At 45.4% G+C, this 21,267-nt stretch overlaps 1 protein-coding gene across 1 annotated transcript in view; it reads right to left on the bottom strand.

The window, feature by feature from the left end:
* Positions 1–20,917, bottom strand: part of LOC125942248 (uncharacterized) — a 37,598-nt gene extending 16,681 nt beyond the window's left edge. The window contains exons 1-3 of the mRNA XM_049660415.1: positions 20,583–20,917; positions 14,634–14,695; positions 2,400–2,513 (exon numbers count right to left, since the gene is read on the bottom strand). Coding sequence (XP_049516372.1) covers positions 2,400–2,513; positions 14,634–14,695; positions 20,583–20,668 — 262 coding nt within the window. The 5' untranslated portion in view covers positions 20,669–20,917. The remainder of the gene's footprint in view (positions 1–2,399; positions 2,514–14,633; positions 14,696–20,582) is intronic.
* Positions 20,918–21,267: the final 350 nt, after the last annotated feature.

Genomic DNA, 21,267 nt, shown 5'->3' with positions numbered 1-21,267 from the left:
GTCCTTTTATTGTGCCTGCTGCTTAAAATTGCCTCCCCTACCATGCTGCCATAAATATATATACCGACTCTTCTGGCTTAAAATTCGCCGTTGAAGAAATTGTGCCTACAGACGGTAACGCGTAAAGTAATGCGCGTACTACGTACTATACTCATCGTTACGTTATGTCCACGCTGGGACTGCACCCACCCCCTATGTAATGTCACACATGGATCCCTTAATTCATGACAAGAAAGTAATTAAATAAAGAAGTAACCCACCGTGGTTGCTCAGTGGCTACGGTGTTGGGTAGCTGAGCACGAGGTCGCGGGATCGAATCCCGGCCACGGCGGCCGCATTTCGATGGGCGCGACATGTGAAAACACCCACGCACTTAGATTTAGGGGCACGTTAAAGAACCCCAGGTGGCCCAAATTTTCGGAGTCCACCACTACGGCGTGCCTCATAATCAGATCGTGGTTTTGGTACATAAAACCCCCACATTTAAATAAAAAAAGAAGTAAATGAATAAATCATTCATTTCTTCCCTACTAATGTAATACCGTGTTATGCTATCGCAACTGTACGCGGTCTACCTGCTGCGTAACAAATTCTGTGCCACTGCTGCTTTTAAGTGCGAGATCACTTATAAATCCGCGTATCAAGATGTCATGCTCGTCTGTTGCTGACGATCGTAAAGCAGTTATCCACTGAAACAGCAAGAGATGGCGCCACCGGTGCTGTGAAAGCATGCACAGTTTCTTTCAAAGTTAAGCCATGCTAAAATTTCAAACATTATATACAATTCAACGTGATAGAGTCAGTGGAGCGGATGGCTTGTTTGACTACCATCATCATGGCCGAACAGCGTAAAAACGTAGAAGATACACGCTCTTTTTTTTCAGGGCTTCTTTTTCTAGAAAAACGCTCCTATGCTGCTAAAATGCATGAAGAGCTTCGCATGGCTTCTTAATATCCAGAGTATGTAGACACGCTATCAAAACGCTATTACTTTATATTTGCGTACTTTTACACTTACTTTCTGGAACCAACCATACGTAGAAAAAAATAAAAAGGCTATGAAAATGCCTTTATTTTACACATGCAGAAGAAGAAGTCAACGTTTATTGTTCAAAAGCATTTTGGTGGAATGGTCGGAGCGCCTTTAGTGCAGGGCTCCACTGGCCTCGGCCACCCGCTTGACCTGTTCTATGAAGGACTGTTGTCCCGTCAGGTCTGAGCTGGTTAGCTGTGCCTCCCATTGCTATGCAGAACTTGAATTCTTGAACACCACCAGAGGCAGGCAGCGCGTTTTCTTTATGATAACTCGTTTATAAAGACACGTGAACATAATGCTCACAAGAATCATGATGGCGACTGAGATAATTATTAAATAACTGGTATTGTCTTTTTAAATATATTTAGCTGGGGGCTCAGATCAAATGTTGCAATCATCACTCCATTTCACTTCTAAATGGGCCAAGGCACTAGGAAGTAAAATTGCATGTTAAAGATTGCTGATGGACTGAAACATGAAAAAGCACCACATAGTCGATTACGTAAAATTAAATTATAGGGTGTTACGTGCCAAAACCACGATATGATTATGAGGCACGCCGTAGTGAGGGACTCCGGAAATTTGGAACCCCTGGGGTTTTTTAACGTGCATCTAAATCTAAGTACACGGGTGTTTTCGCATTTCGCCCCCATCGAAATGCGGCCGCCGTTGCCGGGATTTGATCCCGCGACCTCGTGCTCAGCAGCCCAACACCATAGCCACTGATCAACCGTGGCGTTATGTGACACTTTAGCACGACATGGTCTTTCAATTGCCGTGTTTAAGCACATTTTCATATCACATGTTCGAAGCCTGGCATTCTCTAAGGCTGTTGCCGTCTGCAAAATAAATCAACCAGACGGAATATTGTACGCCGAGACATCTGCTGTCAAAATTACAATTGAAATCGACCATTTAATCCATGTGAATTATAGAAAGGGGTCTCAATACTCGTGCATTTCATTGACGCCTGCGCAGCCACGAATTTCTTTGTGGCCCGCCGGCTGGCTTTGTCCCACCTCTGACGCGCGTCGATATAGGAAAATCGCGAAATTAATAGCGTATTGTCCGCTTAAATCCCACCTTCGACAAAGCGTCTGACACGCGATATTTAAATGCGTGGCAGATGGACTAGTTTTTTGAAAGAACGCCGACGAAAAGCTGGCATGAAAGAAATTTAAAAAATGGAATGGCGTTGAAGAATGGCGGGCTTCAATTCTGCGAAGTGAATACACCCTTTAAAAATTGCTATTAATATATCTTTGAAATACTTACGCAGATATTTGCCGATGCAATTGCCGTTCGTAAAAGTTAAGTCTGCTTATTTTGATCGTCCTCTCGAGCACAAAGCCGAGTGACTTACCTCTTTTGTACTTGCAAACACACTGGGAACCTTCGCAGTGCGCATCTTCGACAGCTTCCTCGTCGAAATTTTTTAACATTGCGCAGCTGTATATGCAGCGTTCACGAGTGCATGCTGCAGAGAAAAGAAAAAAAAGAACAGGCGCACAGCTACCTGTGAACCTGAAGTGGAACTAAGAACCAGGAAATACATAAATCTGGCGGATTTTAGACCCCACCTACATCAGTGGCTTTCAGCAAATTGATGTCTAGTGATCACCTAAACGGTAGGTCCTTTCAGCCACAGACACTAGTAATGAATCTCCCTCATCTAGGAGAAACGTATAACCTCCTGAGACCCGAACAGAACTATGGGACATAATCTCTCTTCAAGGTGGTTTTTATTATCTACTATTATGTTATGAACTTGAAGAAAAGTTTTTCAAATTTAGATACCACCGTTAGATGCCAAAAGCTGCGTCTCCATGTACGTGGTATCGCCACCATCTCCTCATGGTTGCTACAGTAAAAACAGCATTTCATTGCTTAAATGCAAGATGGAGATTGAACTACGTGTTGTACATTGCCATGTTGCTATCACGTCCGCTATTTTGACGCAATCTCAGTGATTTCGAAACACACCTCAAGGTTAAACCCCTTCTTTACAGTTGCACATGCACCGCACTTCAAACCCAGCATGAATACTTTGCGTAATCACTTCTGAGTGAACTTTGCAAAAAAAAAAAAAAAGTTGAGGACAATGTGAAATATATAGGGGTCTTAGAAGGATAAGATGAAGGGTATGAGTCAATACACATGTCTTGCTTTTCCAATCGGCAATTAGCAATAGTAACTATTTTTTTCGGCGAGGCAATGAAATACACATTTGCATTCCATTTCAGGCACACACAAACACACACACAGAAAAAAAAACATTGTGTTCTACATCGGTTTTGTGTCTACACGGTAAACATGCCACTTTCTCTTCTATTTACATGAAACCTTCCGGCTGCTTCTGAGAGCCCTGTTCCGTTCCCATAAAACGCAGGTGTTGTGGCTTTTTCTGTTGCAGTTGCAAGCCTGCTCCTATCCTTTTTCTTTCTTTCTCTCAGATCTGGAAAGTGAAAGGGGGCAATGTGGTCTCCTTGATGTGATGCTCGCGCACCTTTGTCGGTGTAATCATTTCCACTGATGCCGAAGTGACCAGATAACCACGGGAAAGAGACGTTGCAAGGCAGCTTTGCCACCTACCACGCCCACTCTCGTTAGCAGGGAGTGGTGTACCACTCCCCGTGTAAGGCTCACAAGACTCCGAAGTGAACCCTTCGCGCAAACTCCGATTTCCACCCGGACTTCATCGACGTGAGGCATCGCTTCGGTGCCGGCTGTGGTTGAGAGTTGCCTTCACGACAGCTTACACTAAACTAATTGGAATGACTGAGAGGGCTGCGTGCATTGTCACTGAGGGCGAAGAAAACATGGAGAATTTATTGTGCCACTGTCCCACTTTTAATCACAGACAAATACTCTCCAGTGCATTGCGACATCGGGACGATCGGCTGCTGTCTGTGCAGGGGCTACTCGAACACCGTTCACATCGCTCGTCCTCACTCAAGGTTGTGAAGTCAGTCATGTGTTTCTTGAGGACGAGGGGAATGTGCGAACGCCTTTTACTTAGTGGTACTCTCCACGCGCGTGCATAATTTCACAGGGTCTTCCTTCCCTAGTTCTCCCCTCTCTTTCATTTTTCTATTCCTTATGGCCCTCTCTCAAGCGCAGGGTAGCAAACCAGATCATTTTACGGTTAGCATCATTGCCTTCTCTATTGCTTTTCTCATCTCTCTGCATGTTACTCAAAAAATTGGGTGATAGACTGAGTTAAAAATTACGATGTTTCAGGAAGCAGTCTCAGAGTATAAATAAAGAAAACACGTACATACTTCTTGTATATGCTAATAAAGTCACAGGCTTGCGCGGCACAGTCACAGCGTAAGCTGGTGGAGCGGCTAAAGAGTAGCTCCAATTTCGGCACCACGCACAACACGGTCTTCGCGGCAAAGTCTCTTCGTTTCGTTTGGACGAAAACGATCTGAACTGTCTGCCCGGCGTCGACGGCGAGCTGCGGCTTGTAATGCTCTCTGCACAGCAGTCTGCTGAGCACGATGATGCCTGGTTGCAGCCGCGCATGTAGCACTACGATTCGCTTGTTCAACAGCGGTTCGTACCTTGGGAAGAGACGCCATAACGTGTACCGAAGAGGTATCCATAATACGTGGCGCACATCTCACATCCCTTGACCCGTGGCACGGTACGTTGTTGTTGTTGATGATGATGATGTTCGTGATTGCTTATTGGGCTCTTCAAAACGGGCTGGTGACAAATAGTCACCTAGCTTGCTTGAGTTAACCAGGTCCAGTTAAGCATGCAACTGCAACTTACATGTCGGGAATGCAGCGTTTGCAGGCACCTTAACTAGATGGCGCCCCCATACTGGCGGAGGCTCGGGATCGCGTTGATTGCGCGCCTCGTTTGAATCGCTGCTCGTCGTCTGCGCCTGCGCGCCTGCCTAGGGCGCGTTTATAGGGCATTTTTCCGCTGCTTGATAGGATGCGCTTGTGTGGTCCAGTGGTATAGCAACCGACTCCCGCGCAGCGGGCCGGGATTCAATCCCGGCGGGGTCCGGATAATTTTTTTCGCATTTCCGGCGATAGCGGTTATGGTCACCAGCGGCGGCGGCGGACACCATCGCGAACCGAAATGGTTATTGGAATGAGCCCATAACAGCTTACGCTGTAAAAATAATAACTAAATAAACAAGTGAACAGGCACAGTAAGCTGCATATTTTGCACAAAGAAAATGTCAAAACATTAGGATCAGTTTGGAAGAAATAACTGTTCTGAGGCGTACGCACGAGTCGTTGTTTCATGGGGACATTCTGTGACTTAATATGCCATAAATTTGCAGGATATTTCAACAATTATTTATGAAATTCTTTCCTTGTTCCAGTTTGTGAAATCCCCGCCCTTTTTGTTGTAGTTTCATGAAGCAGGGGACACTGTACCACTATTGAATAGTTTTTTTTTCTTTACGCCGCGAGAAATTATCTCCAAAAAGCAAAAATACTCTCAAGAATGTTCTCATTCTTCACGCTGGTCTAACTTATAAAATGAATATGTACCGAAAAGCACTATGCTTTTTTTTACTTTCGTCTAATTTCCCCATCTTCCACGACTGACGTTTGCTCCCGTTAAATAGCCTTCTTCGTAGCGCAATATAGCCATATCGCTATTGTTTTGTTGGCCGCCTCGCTTGAACTCTCGTTTGCGTGTTCTGGTACGAAGTCTCTTAATTCACTGCAAGCGTCTGAAATTATCTCAACGCCGGCAGATATGTTATAGTCGGTTATTCTAGGTTTGCATATTTTTATTAAGCGCAACGCGAGCTCTTCGTCCGTGTTTCAAAAGCCACTTGTTCAAGATGAATACTACGCACCTGTTCATTCATTGGCAGCAAAGGGGAAGTCTGTGATATAAAGGTTCTACGTCGACTGTATCAGGCCACTGAGATCAAGAGAAGAATTCTTAGAAATAATCGGGCAGCATCTGTATAGCTGTTCACGACGTCAGCTGCCACAAAAATGGTGTATTTAAAACAGCAAGATACGCGCGCCTTTATTAGCGCTTGGCGATGCTTGGAGCTAGGCCGAGTCCAAGCCCACTAGTGAGCACGAAATTGCTCGCGCTGTCAAGCCATGGGAAGAATTTGCAGTTATTCCTCAGTTTGAAGCAGCAGTCCAAGCTACATATGGCTCTTAGATCTACTACGAAAGGCTGTCCCTCAAAACCGTAACATGTTCCACAGCCAAGTTACTCCGGAGGTCTACCGGCAACGCTGTTGGTTACGGTGCTACTCAGCAGCTCAGCCAATTTAAGCGAGGGTTCTTTGCTTCTGCTTCGTCCAAGAGACAGAGAAAATAAAATGGGAAAGGAAAAGCAGGGACTGCAACCAAACGCACATCCGGTTTGCTACCCTACGCAGGGGCAAGGTTAAGAAACTAAAAGAAAGAACAATGATAAATGTGCAGCAGCGGATGAAGCGATGCACTTCGTGTATATCAGAGCATACAAAACATACGTACAATAACTCGGCTCTAAGCCTTGCGGGAACCTTCGAGTTTAGCAAGCTTTAGCAACAAAGCAGGTAGTAGTTGCCATCGCGTTATCAGTAAAAGCAAAATAAACACTGCGTCACGATGACGTATGGTGCGCGGAACATGGAGGGCCACGGCCGCCCGAAACTGCAAACCGTCAGCGTGCTGAGCGAAGAAGAAATGAGAACACCACGGGGGAGTTCAGATATTTGCCAATTTGCCACAAAATCCACTCGTATACACGCTACGCCTTCCAATACGTTTTCCTGAATGACACTCGGAAAGTGATGCCATCTGATACCAAATACTTTCCACATTTATAAAAATCGCCTGCAGGGTCCTTTTAAGATATTTAAGGCCAACGAAGGGCATATTGGCACAGGTTATGAGACCTCAAACTACTGTAATGCGTGTATGCTTGCGTGTTTTTATGCTAGTGCATGTGCGGGAGTCTTGCTTTTGCTGAATAACTGTTGGTTTACTTTCAGTGAAGCAACCGTTTAAATGACGAGATACGAAGTAGAGAGCGAGTAATTCTAGCAATGGTTTATGTTTGCTTGAATTGCCTCAACTAAACATCTGCTGGAGTGTTAAAACATTTTACAGGAAAATGAGAAGAGCAAACAATGAAAAGAAACGTTGTTCTTGGTTTAAGGTGAGAGGGAGGTTCGAAAATCAGCGTATTCGCTGAATCAAGGCAATCTTGGGTGAAATCGAGAAACAGAAAAACAACCCTCAGGAATGTGAGAGGGAACACTGAATTCGTTTTAGGCCGCAATTCCAACTGACGTTCGCATTCAAATCTGACCATGTTAGCAAGTAAGCAGTCGTTTTTACGTTGAACGTTTCGATTCATTGAGCATTTTTATGACGGGCATGTTTGTTTAGTCCCTGCAGCCTCTTGAAAAAAATTTGGTGTTCTCTTTCAAGTTGCTCGAGAGGATGCAAAGCCATCCATAATATGGGGGAACAGTTCAGTAGTTTTCACGTCTTCATGTAGCTACACCTATATGTGGTGTCCCAGCTAACTTTAGCAAAGGTTTAGAAATATTTGGATTCGATGTGGCCGGACGCGACCAAGATAAGGTTGTCGGCTATTCCATGGAGCAAATCACGTAATTTTTGCATTCTCTTTATTTACGTAATTTGTCAAGAATAATTAAGCAGCTACGCAAATCGTAAATTTACAGAAAAACTTTCAATGCGGAAATTGTATAGCGCTCTAGGAAGCGTCCAGGGCAGCAGCATTTAAAATCGTGCCTATAACGCACACATTTTTTTCGCATCATAAAAGAAGTTAAACATGAAAATTTCCACTTTACTACGTGTTTGCGCAGCGCGGTCGCAGTTATATGTCAATCATACCACGTACGAATGAACAGCGCTTTTATGTGCAGGAAACGTGACAGGACGGTGGCTTTTTCAGGCTCTTCAATTTGTTTTCCCGTCATCATCAACGGCAGCGTATATTGTTTTCGTTACTGCAACCTGCGCCAATCACTGGCATGAATTTCAAAGCCAACGCCTGCGCCACTACCATGTTACTTTTTCAGCTGCATTGCGGTATATGTGCTTCGGTGCCGTTTAAATAATGTTCAGACACTCCAACACACCAAGCAGTCTTTCACATTCGTCATATCAAAAGCAACAGTGCATACTCTTCCTCGTAAGTAGCGCACCAGTCGTGCCTTTGTACTTTTGTCTTTCTGAACATGCCAGAAAGAAATCCTGTCAGATAGCTTTTACCGATACTGCAAATTTAGGTTTTTAATCGGGCATGAAAGGAAGAGCGCGCGGCAAGCCTTTCCTACTCTTTGGCTGGTGCGAGCCGGCGGAGCGCTGCTTGAAAGCGTGGCTTTCGCGTGCCGCGGAACGATTTCAAGATGTTTTACCTTGTTCTCTGAAATTCATGCGATATCAGCTCATACAAGGTCGTCGGGGAACCACTGTGTAGCCTTTCGGTGCAGCAGTAACTACAGTGTGCGGAAATTTCTCTCGGCTGCGCAAACATATGCACCATGCATTATTAGCCGCGGTGTGTGTATGTGCGGTGAGCAATTTTGGCTTGTGGGGTTTTCACTTGTCGAAGGGAAATGGCGTTTGTGTATTGTTAGAGTAAATTAGAAAATCTGCTATCTGATCGCTTCGGGCGGCAACCAAAAAAATAAGAGGGCTCGTGTCAGTGCTGGCAGTATCGAAGATACATGTATCTTAGATGCTACCTTAGATACACGTTGGGTATCTTGTATCTGTATCATAATACGTCACGCAAGACGTGTATGAGTATCGGTATTTCCGCTGCGTCAAAGGATTTATCGTGTATCTTAAGATAGTAGTTACTGCTATCGCAACATCACCGTGCGAAACACTAAACGTTGGCTGAGCTCCACTTCTCAAGCTGATACTACTGCCACTAATTAAACCGCCTGAATAAAACTAAAGGAAGCGACATTCTTTTATCTTTCCGGCAGAGCCCTCCAGCTTGTCGTCAAGCAGAGCAGTGACTCCCATCCATTACAAAAGCGACAATGAAAAACCGCTGACAGCGCAGTGTATGAAGAGATTTCATGATAAGCAGCTAAAGCAACCCCAATAAATTCTTTCGGAATGAAATATTATATGTTGAGCAAAAAAACAAAAATTTTGAGATACTAACAGACATTTCATTTAAATGAAACAAGGTAGGTAGCAGTTCTGAAATTTCCAAGCAAAGATTTTTGTGCATATATATGCGTTTGATACTACATTACATAGATCTATAATAAGAAATTTGCGAATGTATCGACGTATCTTAAGACACAAATGGAATATATCGTATCCATGCAATAATTGCCGTAGTATCTTGTGTCTGTACCTCAAACACTTGTTGTCCGAGTATATTGCATCGCAGCATGATACAATTGCAAAGTATCTTTGCCCAACCCTGGCTCTTGTATGCAACCAATGCAACCCCAAAATATCTGAACGCCATTTGTCATAAAACACTTGCATCAGCTCCTGCAGCATTCCCACGCATTTAAAATATCGTAGACTTGAAATTCCTATGCTGTTTCTACGTTAACATCCTGTATGAGGCCGATGACGTTGCTCAACACAGCGATCACTGCGCTTGATGAACCAGCATGATACATATGAGCTTTGTGCTTCGGCATTGCCTTTTTGTCCAGTAAATTTGTGATATCTATAGGGTATCGCATAAAAGACGGGCGAATGCCTCGTAGATGTCGGGCGAAACAAGACCAAACAAAACGAACATCGCTTTTCATCGTCTTCTTTTCCGAAAAAAATGAAGAAAACGGGCTAACGCCGCAATAAGACCTGGAATGGTCATGCCGCATGACCATGCGCTCTATAGAACAAACAGATCTATAACCCAGCACCTACCACTGCTTCGCACACTCGCGAAGTCCGCAGCCAGCCGCTCGACCACTCGACCACTCGACAAGTGGGATTCACATTGTACAGTATTTATTTATTTATTTATTTATTTATTTATTTATTTATTTATTTATTAAAAATCCTTACAGGCCTCGTGAGAGGCATTGGATAAGGGGGGCATCACAAAAAAGGCAAACAGCATGCATATTTGGTACATAATATACATGCACGATTAATTGGCATTATAATGAATGATTTCCTGCGTACGCTGGATGATTACACAAAAATAACAAAAGGTACAGTTCGCAGAAGAATACGAAATTCAATGTCGTATACATAATGATACAAAAATAGCAACTACAAGAAAAAATAAGAATAGACCCATAGACAGAAGGGTTACATCAGTATTGCATAAACATATATATTGGACTTGTGACGTTTTAATCAGAGAAAAAAAAGAAGCATAGTAATACAAGAAAAAGAGCAAAGTGATCCCATAAACAAAAAAGCTAACAGAAGGCATATCATGAGGAAATATAAGAAGGGGACACGCATTTTTGTCGAGATTACGCAATAAAATGCGAGATGAAGAGCAGTCGAAATTTGTCAGAATTTTTTTGGAGACAATAGAATAAGGAATGGCATTCCATAATCGAATGGCACGGGGAAGCGCCGACCAATTGAATGCGTGAGTGTTTCCGTATATGCGAGTGAAGCTGAGGTGATTATGTAGCCTGCGTGATGTGCAAGGTGCAAATTCAAGCCGCAAGGAAGATTTCCTATCCGCATGAACGTACTTATGAAGCAGCGATAAGAGAGCGAAGTCACGACGGAAACTGAGGGGTGGAAGGGAAATATCCAGTTTTATTTGCGAAATACTAGCATTGTATGTATAGTTATGAGAGATACATACAATTCCTATTTTGGACAGATTCTAATAAGCTGGTTAGGTTCTTATGGTAAGGTGACCAGCTTCGAGAGTCGAATTCGAGCTTCGGGTGAACAAACGTTTGGAAAGCTAGCTTACGGATGTTGGAGGGTGATTTGCGCAGGGTTCGACGTAAGTACCCCAGTGACCTTGAGGCATTAACACATATGGTTGTAATGTGATGGTTCCAGGAAATTTTGGCACGAAGTTAATTCCCAAGTACTTGTATGAAGTGGATGATGAAATCGGGTAGTATGCTGTTATAACAAACCTAATCTATTTTATTTGTGGGGGGAAACCTCGTCGAACAAACGAGGTAGTGGCGCAATTTATCTGCACATAACAATTTGAACGCTTGTGACATTAAACAGCACAACTTATTCCGTATCAGAACGGTAACCACACTGCTACGATTGACATATGTTTAGTAACTACTCATTGTTTCTAAACCGCAGCTTAGAACTACAGTGAGAATGTTGCATTAATGTAACATTAGCGAAACGAATTTTCAGGAACACACACCTGATCTCCGAGACTCATTGTAGGCTCAAACACGCACGCACGCATCACGCTGGGTGCTCCATCCGCCTCAACGCCACAGAAACTCCGGCCTATGCTGACTTAAATCACTTCAGTACGTCTCGCAGAAATATTTCACACGCAAGACGTCACGTCATACTAAATAGACAACGCCACCATAACCAGTCATAAGAAACTACTACAGAGTATATACCTGGCAAGCAAGACAGAGCACTTGCACAAGCCAGAATGCCGACTGCCGACTGCCCATAGATGGCACCACTGCCTACGCAATATGGCGATGCCCTTGAAAAAAAGGTCTATACCACACTGAAATAGTGGAGGATCACTGTGCAGAACTCTTATAGTTCTGTAGAGAGTGTGGAAAAGGAAGTGAAGTGTGAAACGACAGCGTGCGGACACGTGGAGCGAAGAAGAGAACGACGACAATGAAGCGTCCATGGGTACCATAACAATCTGGCCAGGTGTGCGCGTACGTGGTGCAATCCAGGATGCGAAGACGACGAATTACGGGAGTGGGTGCCACCATGATTGCGCCACGTGTGCGCGAGAATAGAATGATCCAATCAGGGATGGCTTCGTGGGGCTTCGACGGCGCCTTGTGCTATAATTGGGCCATATATGTGGAACGTGTGGTCAAAAAGAAGTGTTAGCGAGAGAAGAGACAGAAGAAGGCGTAGGCTGGAGAAGTATAGACAGCGGTCATCAGCCAAAGACATCGGACGTGGCGTACTCACTCGAGACTCAACGTGCCGGAGTCAGCGGCCAAGGCAGCCAGCCGGGCACCACCGAGCACGAGCGGGGTCCGAGATAGGCTGCCTAAAATCCCGGTGCTACCAGGGGCCCACAGCCAAGATCGAGGGCGGCTGTATGAGCGACAGCCGCTCCGGCGTGTGTGGCTCCGGCGTGTGTGGCTGCCTGGGACAACCACTTGCCAGTCCTGAACCGCGGCCCCGGTACGCGTCGTCGCCGCCCCCGTTTCTACCACCCGCTACCGACACCACCTCAAGCCATCAGAAGCTACCACAGCCAGATCTAGCTCCAGCAGCACGATTAACGCCGTACCTAGCGAGTCAATGCGACGGATTTGCCGGGAGAGAGTCGAACTTTCCGTTGACCTGCAAGTCACGCGAGCTTGTGTGCAGGTTAGCGGTTCACGCAGGAACGCGTTGAACTCTTTAGCGTTGTAGAGACCACGATAAGACTTTCCTCGTAGCCCCGAGTTCTGTTCGTTCCAAGTGTGTTGTGTTCGCAGGTTTGCCTCAGTTCCTTTCCTCATTAGTTGTTGTGAATACACTTCTTTATGTTTTTTGCCATGAGTTGTCTGCCTCGCTCCTGTGTCTGTTCCTCGACGCACCGCACGTCAAGTGTGACGAACGTGTGATGACGTATTTGACATGTTCTTTGCGGTTGTCGCATCATATAGCCTCAGTTGATTTTGAAATCGAGGGTTCGACGGAAGCCCGTCTGGTCGGGATGAAACATGAAGCAACAAAACGACGGACACCGACCAAAATAAAAGCTAAAAAAACTAATAAAAACTGAGTAAAAGACGTTTCGGCTTCGCTACGGAAGCCTTGTTCACAATGGGGTGAAGGAAAATTTGTTGCAGCTTATGTACTCTTGAGCACGTGACGCTAACAGCGCGTGTACGACTGGGGGAGGGTTCCCTCACTTCGATTGAGCGTGTGACGTGTTTTTGTATCTCCAACGACTCTAGATAGAGACGTGATTTCAAGTTTCTTTCTTGGCCGATAATTCTTGACTTTTCCCAGTCAATCTTGTGGCCTGTTGCATCCGTATGTTCGGCAAGGGCATTCGAAACTATTCGTTTCTTTTCGACATCGTTCTGATGCTGCCGCAGTCTCTGTTTGAAGTTGCCCGATTCACCGATGTACGCGTAGTCGCAATCTGCGCAGGGTATCTTGTAGACCACGCCAGGAAACGATTCTCTCGGAAGCTGGTCCTTACCGCCCACGAGTGCGTGCCTTAGCTTACACAATTGGCAAGTCCACGGTACGGCAATGGGTGCCTCCGTCTCAGTGACTGCGGCCAATCTGACGATGGAATGGCTGGAAAATCGTGCGCTCGCTTCCTTCAGTCCCAAGCCAAGAGTTTTTCTGCGCTATGTGGACGACTGTTTCTGCGTGATTCGGCGCAGCGCTTTGACTTCATTCACTGCGCACCTAAACAGTCAGGAAAGGGCCATCCAATTCACAGTAGAAACGGAGGTCGACAATAGTCTCCCATTTTTGGACGTGCTTGTCAGCAGATGCGATGGAGCGCTTTCGTTTAGCGTATACCGAAAAGAAACTCACACTGGCCGCTACCTAAACTTTCATTCCGTTCATCCGGACGCTCACAAAAGGTCGGTTGTTGCCTCCCTGTTCAACCGTGCGAACCGCATTTGCACCGAAGCAGAAGGCCGGACCACAGACTTGGACCGCGTGCGTGGCGATCTCTCGGCTAGCGGCTATCCCACTTCGTTTTTGAATGCTGTGGAACACCGCCTATATGATTCCGTCCGACCGACTAATCCCCGACCAAGAAAACGTGCTGCCATACCCTACGTTCCTGGGATAAGCGAGGCCTTGTCTCGTGTGCTGCGCACTTATGACGTTGAGGTTGCACACGTGCCTGTGTGTAAGCTGAGGCACGCACTCGTGGGCGGTAAGGACAAGCTTCCGAGAGAATCGTTTCCTGGCGTGGTCTACAAGATACCCTGCGCAGATTGCGACTACGCGTACATCGGTGAATCGGGCAACTTCAAACAGAGACTGCGGCAGCATCAGAACGATGTCGAAAAGAAACGAATAGTTTCGATTGCCCTTGCCGAACATACGGATGCAACAGGCCACACGATTGACTGGGAAAAGTCAAGAATTATCGGCCAAGAAAGAAACTTGAAATCACGTCTCTATCTAGAGTCGTTGGAGATACAAAAAACACGTCACACGCTCAATCGAAGTGAGGGAATCCTCCCCCAGTCGTACACGCGCTGTTTGCGTCACGTGCTCAAGAGTACATAAGCTGCAACAAATTTTCCTTCACCCCATTGTGAACAAGGCTTCCGTAGCGAAGCCGAAACGTCTTTTACTCAGTTTTTATTAGTTTTGTTAGCTTTTATTTTGGTCGGTGTCCGTCGTTTTGTTGCCTCAGTTGATTTTGCGCCATAAACCCCTACATAACCAACTAATTAGCTATATACTTCTAGACTAGGCCTGAGCATCTGAAGCGCCGTGAGACGCAAACACCTTACATTTTACTTCTGTGATCTCCCATGGACCCCTGCCCTGTGCTGTAGAGCGTTGCCTCTGTTGTCTGAAAAAGACAAAAATAATCCCGGTATAGATAAGTTAAATGATAGAACCACCGTGTATAGAACATTAGGAAAAACGTTTTCAATAATATGCCTGGCCAAATAACTTAGTGTTAAATGGGCGTTCCCACTCTTTTAGGAAGTTTAGACTACTAGTTGACGCTACTAAGCCACCCAGCCGTAGCGCCACCTTCACGATAACTAGATTCCTTGCATTGGATCTACGTGGCGGCGTGGCCCCGCAGGTCCTACTCTATGCATAGGACAGTGAAGTAATTTCCCTATACATGCAAAGTACATTGACAAAGTGCATAAAAAAACTTAAAGAAACCAAATTGAAGTCACCCATTGAGATGAAGTTCACTGCGACGAGCGAACATCGAGACTAGACCTATCGAGACTGGATGGTCATCTCAACCGTATATATTAGCGGTATCTACCATCGCTACATCTATAGGTAGGTCAGTCAGCGCCCGTCGTACGCCTCCTGAAGCTCTGGGCACAGCGCATGTACCAAGCCGAGCATTACGCTAATCGCATACCGAGACAACGGGACGCAGATTCTTTGGAAAATGGTATCAGAGCACAAAAAAGCAACTGCTATGGCAGGGAGAACAACAAATTATGACGCACTTTTGGGACCATGAAGCAACGTAAGCGGATTTTATGCATGTGTAAGGGCACTGTTATCATAAGTGGTTATTTTGATGCACAAAACGTTATGTGGAGAAGCAATCACTGTAACCGCCGTGTAAACATGCGGCGGTATTCTGTCGAGAGGAGTGGTCTATGTCTGGTAAATGACGACTCCGTAACATTCTTACGTGGGTAAAACTACTCCGCTGTCTCGACCTTGCGTTATGTTCAGGTGATGTCGCAAGTGTCATAGAGGGGAGAACAGATGTGGAAACAAGATGATGTGACCACTTCCCAATACTTATCCGACATTGTCACTTACGCAGTGCGCCGCCTTGGCGAAGTACTAAAATAACAAACTGCCAAGCATTCAGATACCATATGACTCATCAAGCAGACACATTAGACGATGTAGAAATCCTTGTTTCGCTTATTGAAAATAACACACCTTGCATCCAATATTATTCCTATTTCAAACGATTATGAAGCTGTAGATTCAGCATATTAACTACCCATAGCTATTCGACAGAAAGCGGTTGTCTTCTCGACGTGTACACAAACGCTCAAAAAGCGTACAAACGTACTGTGAACTTTAGAAGTTAGTCAGAAAGCGGTGGAGAGAATTCAGCTCTTCATTAGCCCCTTTTAATTACACAGCCGAAGTTGTGGAATGTTCTAAGATACTTGAGTGGACCGGTGATAGCCTTAGCAAATAAAGTTACAGAAACAATAATTACTAATACATTTTGCCAGATTATACTGGGTCAAGGGAGTGCCATGAAGGCGGCAGTGTTTTATAACTCAGCCGCAGAAGTCGAAGCGCTAGTCACCTTTCACTACAATGAACAAAACTCGAAACTAGATCAGATATTTTCTATCAATGAACGAAATCTACCCTTGAAGCTTATGTTAAGAATACTACCACGTGCCCAGACCTAACGTGCTTTAAGAAAGCTTGGTCCCACAGGAACATCTATCCCATTGGAAGTGTTCAATTATATTCAGATCTTAGAACGCCTCCCAGTTTCCTGGAAAACAGCGAGAGCAGTTCCAGTCATGATGCCTGGCAAGACAGCGCTGTCTTTGGATTCAGTTCGTTCAATCTTAAAAGCTGCCTCTGAAATAATGGATAAAATAACTGATGCCAGGCTTCAGTGGTGGGGCCAAAATACCGAGAGGCTGTCCAATAACATGGTGGGGTTCCGCAGATGGCATTGAACCGTGGACGTAATCACGCATCCGGCCACGCAAGCACAGCATGAACGGCAATGTGGAAAAATTGCTGTAGCTGTATTTTTCGACATTGAACATTAAGCGGGCTTTTGATAAAGCAAGTCACATCCATATTATACACGGTGTCCTTCAGGTAGGCATTTCTGGCCGGTGCCCACGTCGGATTGCAGATTTTATAAAGGAAAGGACAGTGTTCATCAATACAGGTGACGGAAAGAGCAAAGAATACAAAGTGGCACACGGTGTATCACAACGAAGGGTGCTATGTCATTTCTATTTAATTGTAATATATGTCTCAGATGCCTAGGGCATTGCTTCCTCCCTGAGCTACTCAATATAAGCAGACGATCTATGCATACGTATTTCGAGCTCAAACATACCTTTTATATAGCACAGTCTGCAACAAGGCCTAGATGCCATCAATGAAGTTTTAATTAGTCTAGGCATGGCTCTCTCACATGAAAAGACAGCTGTCCTCCCATTCACAAGTAAACCCTGAAAAAGTTTAGTTTAGTGATAGATGGAAAACATCTAAGTCATGTTCGGCAACACAAGTTCTTGGATGCTGTCCTTGAAGTTGACAGAAAACTGACATGACCAGCGCAAATAAAATACCTAGAACAGAACATTATCGCCGTGATAAATTTTCTACGACGCATCGCGGGAACGAAGACGGGCTCTTCTGTTTTGTTCTAGCGCAAGCTGAACAACAGGGACAACAGAAAGGCGCATTTCACAATCACACAGCGCTTTCTTCGCGTTAAACGTATACATGTCTGTCAATCTGTGCGGCTAAACAGCTGCATGCGTGTAGTTCCTGGTTTTTGTTCATCTGCTCGTCTGCGAATGTCCTAATTTTTTATTTTGATTAGCATTCATTCGGAACTAGCCCCAGTTTGCGGTATGTATCTAAACTCTTTCAACTACCCAGTGAGCGAAATTGTCTACGAGCTTGACCTACTGGGTATGTGCGGCCTCGAAAGGACACAACTTGCTGCTGACTACTGTCCGGCCTCGTAGATAACATGGGGGCTCTGTGTATGTGTCCATACAGACAACTTAGGCATTGCGTATGTGATATATGTATGAGCCGATTCTTGTCCTGTTTCCCAGAATGGATGTGCAAGGTGACACAAAAGTATGCAGCCTCAAGTATGTTAAAGCGAGAGCATCCCATTCGCAGCAGACGCGTATACGTGTCGAGCGCGGCCACTTTGCTACTTGTCACAGGCAATTTTTTTTAAATTGGTGCAGCGAAAAAAACAAAACCCTATATGTAGGCATGTTTGAAGCTGCGGACGTAAAAATTGCTGCGACAATATCGCCACGGGAAATTTTTGGAAAGCGAATGCACATAAATCACAACTCCTGGCCCATATTCATCTAAAAATTGGCTGCGGCTTAGCTCAGCTAACCCTGGATATGCAAAGCGAATGCTTGGTTTAGCCTGGTGAAGTCTTGGTTTAACTGAGTTAGCCTTTGATTTAGCTGTAATTATTATACTTAGGTATACACTCATCGATATAAGCCAGGTATAAATTATAAGCCGACAAGTCTAAGCGTTTTCCGAACCGAACGGCTAGCTCTTCCTCAGTCTCCGACGCTAGCTTCGCGCGCTTGGCATTCCGGACCCTCTCCAGTGAAGCAATTCGCCGGGCGAAAGACGCGTGTCAGACGCCGGTAAGACGCCGCGGGGCGATCAGACCATAGCGAAAGAAACGCTGCCAGCTGCGGCGGTTGCTAGGTAACGGCTCAGCTCACGGTGCGGCCACCGGCCACAACAAAACGGCGAGAATACGGCCAATGTAGCTTTCGCTACAAAAAGCAATGGTTAAGACTACTGTCGAGAACCGAAAATCTATATGTAATTGCTAAAAAATTATTTTCTACGTGTTTCTGGAAGTTAACTGTGCCGTAATGCCACGGCGAGACGCGTGCGCAATGCAAAGTAACATGTGTTTTCCGGCTAGCGGAATGATTAGTTAGGTTTGGTGGACACTAATTCGAGAAGTGAACTGAAACAGCCTATTGTGGTGACGGCTGCACGTTCATTGGGTTTCCTCGCTGCTTCCTTATCTCGCTGCCAGGTACTACGCGGCATAGAGTTTCATACAATAATCACTAGACAGAACTCTGCCACTGCGATTGTTCAGCCACCATGGGAATGATAGGTAGTACATGCATTTGTCTGATCTTCGTGTTTGCGGTTTCAAACGTTCTTGTGGCTTCCTTTATCACGCTATGTACGTCTGGGACCAAATTGTCAGAATTTCAAAGCAATTTATACTTTTTTTTAATGCAGAGGGTAAGAAGACCCCCGCAAGGCACGCATAATCGCTGCTAATTACAGTGGTCCTACTTCTCGATGCATCCGTGGCCTTCAATATCATGGATCGTGGATTTCAATATCATGAATTCTTAGCTTAGAGGTCCGGTGTTTAAATCCTGCCATCGGGCAATTTCAATAATGCGTACTTAATCATTTATAACGCAGTACTTTCTCTAAAATTGTCACTTTGCAAAGTAATGAAGCCATTTTCAAGCCAAAGGGACGAAGTTTTGGCAAATCCATGTACTACCCATTATTCACATGCTGGCTCCTCTCTCCATGCCTTGGTTCCCTAAAACATTCCATTATTCTTTCGTAGAGGCCGTAGTGTCATTAAAGAATGCCTCGTGCTTCTAGAAGGACTCGTTCGTCCCTTCAAACTTCACAATATTTATTAGTTATCGAAACGCATTCGTTTAAATTTCTAAACCAATTTTAGGCTACAGGAATTGCTTAATAAAGGAATAGCAGAATTAGTTTTAATCCTTCTACCAACATTTTCAGACTACCCATGATCATCTGGAATGACTGCAAGAGCTCCTTCCGTTGTTTTATTCTCTATCTATTTTTACAGCTATTCCTTCAGCATAAATTTTCCGAGGAGCCATGAATGGCATTTAGACAGTTTTGTCGACCTGTAGCAACTACTAATGAATTTGAAAAATTAACCATCAATTCTTAATGAGCTGTATGGTATTGTTGTGATGTTTTTTCTCTTCCCTATTCTTTCCGCCTTTCATTTCCCCTTCCCCCAGTGCAGGGTAGCAAACCAGAATCTTTTCGGGTTAACCTCCCTGCCTTTCCCACCACGTTTCTCTCTCTCTCTCTCTCTCTCTATATATATATATATATATATATATATATATATGAGAAGCCCACGATTTTCACCTTATTATACTGTTTATTCCTGCGAATATGTATTAAAAAGGGCTCCAAATGCAGCTCTCAATTCTCCGGTCCTATGGCAGCATATCCGTGGTGGCATTCTGCACTGATTGGGAGAGTTGGCTCGAAGCTATCTTCATACACATCTCTGGCCTCCTACTGACCGTGTCATACACCTTTCGTTCTTATATCGTGCATTGTTCTGCGCAGTCAGTGAAATTTGCTTCAACGGGGGACACGCGCGTCCAACCCATTCCCTAGCTTATATTGGTTTGTCACAGCAGAAGGCGCGCGTTGACTAGTGGTCGGAGTGCTCTGCCTTAAGTCGTGTGAGCGCAGGTTCGACTCTTCACAAAACCAGCATGCAGTTTTCGATGAGAATCATTCAAAATTCCTGTAAACGGATGCGCCCGTTCAGTGCATTCCCTAGCTCCCAATTGCTGTTCGCAATAAAACAGAAACCCTAGTGGGCAAGAAGCAGATGGAAATTCTGCGCCTCGAGTAGCTCGTGCAACCCTTTTCGCTCTCCAGTCAACCCCTATCCCTTCTCCGCCACTTAGAGTAGCCCACGATCAATCGGAAAGTTGCCTGGTTGAAGACATCTGCCCTGGTCAGACCAGCAGCGACCAGTATGTCTCCTGAAGCTACTTCTTGAAGAAACGCAGTTCATTTACGAGTGAACACCACAATTCCGCGTTCTACGGAGGTACTAAGCAAACTGCGGATGTTTAATTGGAGAGAAATCATCTCCAATAAGCCCTTCTGAGCCGCCTCGTTTTCCCCTAGGCAGGACATGGTGCACTCACCTATCGCCTTCAACAGTCGTTGGCGTCATTAACAGAAAGATGAGTACGCAGACAGTCTGGAGCGCTGCGTTCGAGCATGGACGCATTGCATCCGGTGGGCGCTTGGCGATCACGGCGAAAACTGTATCTTGGCGCGCTCACGTGCTCGAAGGTTCGGCGCGTGCACAAAAACACCCCGACGGGCCCCCAGGGTTGTACGGCCGTTGCCTTTGTACGCTGCCTATCAATTGCTTTTTCAGGATCGGGACAGGGATCTGCCGCCGGCGTCGCGTAGCAAATACGCGCGAAAGAACGTGAGCAATCGGACAAAGGAGATGCCGTAAGCGAGCGCGTCGCTGCTGTCTCTCGCGAACGATGCGCGACCGTCGAAGGTGCGCCGTTACATTTTGAAGGCAGGTTTCACTGCTTGTAGCTCCCGGTAAAAATGATTGTGACAGCCCAGCTGTGCGTTTCAATTGTGCTCGAATTTCGTGCTGGGATATGCTTCGGCGGTTATGATACGAGGTGACGCGGATGTCGGGTATGTATTCATTGAGAGTCTTTCAGCGAATACCCCGTACTGCTGCCGCGCAGATGTCTACGATATGCGCTAAATGACGAGAAAGGAAAACTCGCGGTGTCGTGTTCCTTTGTAGCGTAATGAGGCAGCGTGTCGCTAGGCTTTGTACGCCGGTCGGCATTGTCC

This window comes from Dermacentor silvarum, chromosome 1 (genome assembly GCF_013339745.2).
Source record: "Dermacentor silvarum isolate Dsil-2018 chromosome 1, BIME_Dsil_1.4, whole genome shotgun sequence".
Taxonomy (NCBI): domain Eukaryota; kingdom Metazoa; phylum Arthropoda; class Arachnida; order Ixodida; family Ixodidae; genus Dermacentor; species Dermacentor silvarum.
Note: the sequence above shows the minus strand (reverse complement) of the source record. Positions and strands in the feature narration are given on the sequence as shown.